The sequence below is a fragment of the Ruditapes philippinarum genome, unplaced genomic scaffold (assembly GCF_026571515.1).
Source record: "Ruditapes philippinarum isolate M1 unplaced genomic scaffold, ASM2657151v2 ctg8479_1_1_1_1, whole genome shotgun sequence".
Lineage (NCBI taxonomy): Eukaryota > Metazoa > Mollusca > Bivalvia > Venerida > Veneridae > Ruditapes > Ruditapes philippinarum.
In genome coordinates, this window is record NW_026853813.1 from 1 (window position 1) to 6125 (window position 6125).

At 31.3% G+C, this 6125-nt stretch overlaps 1 protein-coding gene across 1 annotated transcript; it reads left to right on the top strand.

Moving 5' to 3' along the window:
* Positions 1–2811: 2811 nt before the first annotated feature.
* Positions 2812–3719, top strand: LOC132738003 (uncharacterized; the record flags this gene model as incomplete). Its single annotated transcript, XM_060725418.1, is given in 2 exon segments — positions 2812–2936; positions 3542–3719. Coding segments are annotated over 2 exon segments (220 nt in total), but the record flags the coding sequence as incomplete, so codon positions are not given.
* Positions 3720–6125: the final 2406 nt, after the last annotated feature.

A 6125-nucleotide genomic window follows, 5' to 3' on the forward strand; every position in this document is an offset into this window, starting at 1 on the left:
AAGAAAATGAAGAAAAATGCGTTATTAAAGATCAGTTATACCAAGTTGCTGACTGGATAAACAGGAAATATAGCCTGACCAACAAGTATAAGCTTCCACTAGCGCCTTGGCATATATTTACTCTCTTCCATACTAACTGTTTAACTTATACTATTATACAACATTTACGAGTTTACAAATTATTTTTCTAACCACTGTTCATAATGAAGTGGGGAAGAATCTGTTTTGTGGAACTGTCTTAAGGGCTGAGTGCCTCGTGATGGCATTCTGTAGTCTGGTATGTTGGCCTATTTTCTTTTGGGCTTCCTTGTCTCAGGTTTAGGAATGTCAAATGAATGAGACGTAGAAATTAATAATTTACCACTTATTTCATCAAACGTCAATTAGTCTGCCTACGGAGAAACTTACACATTTTGCTTATACGGCACTTTATAAGCTCTTTTGACTCAATCAGATAGGGAAGGTAGTCCTCGGGTTGGGGTGTTCATAAGTTCCAGGACAAATTACTGCTGGAAAATCACGCTTTTGAATGTGACTGCAATAACGGCAGACTGCATGACAAGGCTCCTGTAATATGAAATGTTTTCGTTGATTTACGTCCTCATGAAAACTGTTTTCGTTGAGCAACATAAAACGTACTCTCTGATAAAATCTACTCATTTTTATGGGCGAAAAGAATATTCTTTTTTTAGTTTTTCTAGCATAGAAATTATATAAAACGTGGTATATTATAGTATCTTTACATATTTCCAACATCAAGGAACATTAACAATGAATTCCGTCCTGGAATATGTTTCTTATACTAAAATTAAAGTATCAAAAAGCATGACACGTGTTTATTTTGCATAATATGACAGTTTAACGTTCAATAAATAAAACGAACAAAACAATAAAAATATATATTTACCATTATAATAGCACTTTTAACACAAAAGTTGCTCTTAGGACAATCCATTAACCTTGAAAACAGAAGCATCTAAGAAATCAGGATACGCGCATCTAACCGAGAAATGTAAACAAACTTTCGAAGCGCAACCAAGCGGCACAGTACGCCACTGCAGTTCATTTTCTTTGTTATTGTGTGACCGTCACCGCCTTAAATTACAAATGTCTATATAATTATATATTGCTATTGCTTTGCAACGAATAAAACAGTGAGCGATGTCTACCCTTTACGAGAGGATCGGTTTCAAACTCGCATTACAAGTTTGATGGAGATAATAATTGCGCGACAAAACAATGTAACGTCATACAGTTGTTTGAAATGTATGTATTGTTTTTGTTTGTTTGTTTTTTTGTTGGGTTTTTTTTTGTTTTTTTTTCTCGAATTTTTAATATATATGTGTAAAATCTTATCAATTGAAAACTGTTTTGTTTTACAATATTTTTTAATGAAATACGACTGCTTTGATAATAGAATTAAATGTAATGTATATATTGAAAATAACTGTTTCTGAAAATTTGCCTGACTTTTTTAGAAAAGTAGTCTATGTTTGCGAGGGTCGAATAAAAGTTTTAAATGTTCATGTCTTGCAGAATTATTGAAAAATATATACAATGATGTTTCCTTTTGAATTCAAAGTCTAAATTCGTGGATATTTTACTGTAGTTCTTTTGAAATCTAATAAATAGATAACCTAGAAACAAATGCTTATTTACCAGAGTGTTGGTAACAAACATCTTAAAAATTTACTATCAGCAACAACAATTGGGAAAAATATAATATCTATTGATATCAAATACAATAAAGTATCCTAATTACTGAAATTATTAAGTTAAAAAATGTGTATTAAGATTATATTAAATGAGGTGTAAGGTTTTCAATTCTGAAATTTTATTTAATGGGTTGAAATAAACGTGCGTGTATTAAATGCTTACCTCTTGCGATCAATATTACCTTTTTTCTGGAGTTTGTAAAGTATGTTTAAAACGAATTAAAAATAATCAACCAAAAAAAATACACAAAAATAAAACCCTATTTAAATATTACATAGGCAAATAATTATTAAAACATCTAGCCTATTACAAATTTTTTGCCGTGTACGTACAAAAATCAAGCCCCCGCGCTGACCCATGAATGACCGATTCGCACCTTCAAACATTCATACCAAGCCGTTTCGTATCAGGCATTCGGGACACGGTAATAAAAATGGAAAAAGCATTTTTTTAAGTTATCTGAAATAATGTGAAATACCTTTCAATGATTATTTTTGAACAGCAAGTTACACTCTTTGAAATCGGGAATGAAATAGTTCATATTGTTTATTAACACTCTTTAAAGCATCCAAATGTTTTTAGAAAAGTAAAGTGCAATACAAAATATCATTAAGTTTTGTAACTGGGGAAAGGACATTTGTTCCTTGAATACAACTACAGTATTTGGGTCCAGAACACCATATTGTCTCCCACTCAAGCATTTGTTCTCCAACAGCGTGAACTTTTGCCCTTCCGAAAAGTGTTCAATAAACATGCATCTCCTTGATCCAAAAACCTCCCTCTCCTTCTTATACACTATTTTGAACCATTCTTACTGTAGCAAGTTCGTAATATATGCCATAAGTGTTTTAGTTATGTTCATCAAAGGTCAAATTTAGATTTTTTAAGTAGTAATTGTTATATGTACACTATATTGTTATAGACCTTTTTACCTAAACAAGTAAGTAATGTTGGCGTGGACACAGGTGCTCGCATTTTCTACAGATATTCAAGCTTAGAAGTGCAGACTACAAACAAATTAATAATCCATATCACTTTGAATAATTGAAGATATTTTTACAAACAATCAAACTGATATTACGTGGTTTATGTTAGTTTCTCGCAGACGTATTTCCCTGGTGTTGGATACTACGTCAGTGCACATAATGGGTTGTCGGAAATAGCCGGTGAGAGTTACTGGGAGCTTATTGAACATTCTACTGGTAAACAGTATGAAGTGGGTAAGTAATACTTCCCTGGACACTAAAAGATTAAAGCTAACTTTATTGGACAAATCTTGAAATTTGTATTTCTTTATCCCCGATTTTACTTTTCCATTGGTCATTAAATATTTCCCTACCATGTAAAAGTCTTAAAAATTGCTAATACTTAAAATTTACAATTGTCATATAATTTGTAGAATATATTACACAAGTGTATGCAAATTAAACAATTATATATAACTCTTTCGAAATAATTTAAATGATCACTAGGTCTGTGTTGGTTACTAGTATATAAGGGCAATCATTATCTCACATATTGACCTTCACAAGAATCTGAGACACTTTCAAACTTTCAATTTGAATATCTAAACTAAAATCTGCTTTAGTTGGTGTCATAATCAAAATCTTTGATTTGTGTAACTTTACTCTTATTTCTATACTGTGGATAATAGTTGTTGTTGTTTTTTTGTTGTTTTTGTTGTTGTTGTTGTTGTTGTTGTTTTGTTGTTTTTTTTTTTTGTTTTTTTTTTTTTTTTGTTTTTTTTTTGTTGTTTTGTTTTTTGTTGGGTTTTGTAATATATCTCTTCAGAACTTTGATATTTATTTATAATTTCTTCTTTCAGGTTCAAATTACTATATTCCACAAGACGGTGATCATGTCGCTTGGAATTTAACCGAGCTAAATTTATCGAAATACATAACTACAGAAAAACCCTAATGAATACGGAGTGCGAGGTTAATGATCTGATTTACTTAGTCCTATAAGTTGAAGAAATAAAATGTATGCCTGGAATGAATGTTTGTTTTCAATCTTGTTTTTTCTTTCTTTCAATATTACCATACATGTATTGTGTTTGATAACGGAACAGCTGTTTCGCATAAATATTATTCATATTTGTTGGTCTTTAGCCAAACATGTGGGCGAGTATTCCTCGTCGGTGCGTAGAAATGAACAAATAAGTTCTTAACTCGACAAAGATTTTAAAAATAACTGCCATAGTATTAATAGTGTGGTGTGGTAACCCTTACTTGAAAGTAAATATAACTGACTTACAAAATGTTTTGACTCTATACAAAATACTGTAACTGTGCGTATTGGCAAAAAGCTAGACACAAAATTTGGTTCTGGGAATTTGCAAATGAATAACTATTTGGAAACTAAATCAGGGAACTAAAAATTAAAAGCTTTTCGAAATAAAAATAAAAACATTTCGTTGGCAAAATGGGCCATTTAGTATCGTACCGTTTCTTGAAGATACAAAATGCATATGTTCAGTGATCAAATGAAATAAGTAGTGTTTCTTTATTAAGTGTTATAATAGAATAATATAATATATTCTGAAAAGTTAAAAGACATAAATGTTGTGTTTCACTATATATGTTATATTTATCGCTTACATCTTCTGTTGAAATAATACAGGCAACATATATTTTACATATAACAGAGTCACTTGTCTAATTCATATGCAGCTTATTGCGTTTCATCAAGAAATAATTGAGAAGTTGATAGAGATGTGAATTTATAATGAGAGGGTCATGGTGGTTCTTGATCGCTCACTTTACATGCATTGCTAGAAAATATCTAAGCTCTTGACATTGTAGTTTCACAAAAGAAGACTTATAAGAATTATATTTCTTATAAACTAAATGACCAAAGGAATGTTTATGGAACACAAGGTGATGCTACATGCAAAATATCTAAACTTTTATCATTTTACTTTCAGATTAATTTTAAAGTCGTTTCTACTTTAAAAGTATATGTACATTAGGTGACCCCAGGTGAGGTCAATTTTGCCAGAGGCTTTTGTATTGGTCCACATCAGAATGCTTGTTGCCAAATATCTAAGCACTTGGTTTCGCCTTTGTAAACTAAGTGACCACGACCCCCGAATTTCTTCCCGAACGACATGATAATATAATTTATGTAGAGATCCACCCACCAAGCAATGCTACATGAATCATTCTAGTGATGTTTGGTCAGAATCAATCGGGTGGTTTAGAAGATGTTGTTAAAAATGTAGAAATTGCGGACTACAGATGACGAACGACGGACAAACTGTAATCACAAAAGCTCACCTCTGAGCACTTTGTATACAGGTGAGCTAAAATGGTATTATAATATAAACAAAAATGTAGTGATATACGGTTTTCTAAGGAGACAGATGTTCAATAAAGAAATTATTTACTTATGTTTGCTTTGCTTTGTAGGTTTAAAGTCACACTTAAAAAGTAGAATTCATATTGCAACTTTCCTGTGTTTCTGTGTTGTTATATTTTTCTGGTCCTTCGGGATCATTGATGATTCCAGCACTTTTAAGAGTTGAAACTTAAGTACCACTCGTACCGTTGGCAGAGGACTTGAGGGATGTTGCACTTTTTCATTTATTATTATGTACAAACTCAATCAAACGCCTTCTGCAATTATCATGCAATTTTTTGTGATTAATGATTCCGAGGGATCACACTTTATCCAGATTTTTTTTCATCTAATAAATGATACACATGCACGATTTCAAACAATCATGACAAAATTATTTCTTGATGGGATCTGCAAGTGTAGAAGAAAGAAAGAAAAAATATCTGCGAAAAAATATTATTGAGAGAACAAAGTTTTGGGTAGGTCCAGATGTACTGTTGAAATATTGATCAGCTTATTAACCATTTTGATTATCATTATTATAAAATCAAAGATCAAAACATATGCAAGGTAGTATGTACTCTTAATACGAATGATATCTGAAGGTTTTATGTGCATTTAATAAAACATTTATCTATTTAGCATAGCTTAACATTATATCAAGTTGTCAAGGCTACATAAATTTTTGACTTGCCGCATATAGCAGCTTGTATTTTTATTTATTTATTTATTTTTTGAATTGCTGTTGTTCTTGTCCTCCCTCCCTCCCCAGTGCATAGCAGTATATTTAAATGTCATTGCTTTACTTTTGTCAAAATCCCATGCAGCACAGCCTTTTATTAAAAAATCTTAATCTATTAAAATGTCAGTATTCGTTGCTGTGAGTTACAAACAATCCTCTTATCGTCTGACGACCTTTATTTATTCTTATTTTGAAAAGATATTCCCATGGCCAATGTATCTATTTAGTTATTTAGTAAGGTTAGATAAGTTTCTGTTAAAACAACAAAATTATTCTGCTGTAAAGCAATAAACATTGCCGTCTGCTATATTCCCTGTTCGCTATCTCA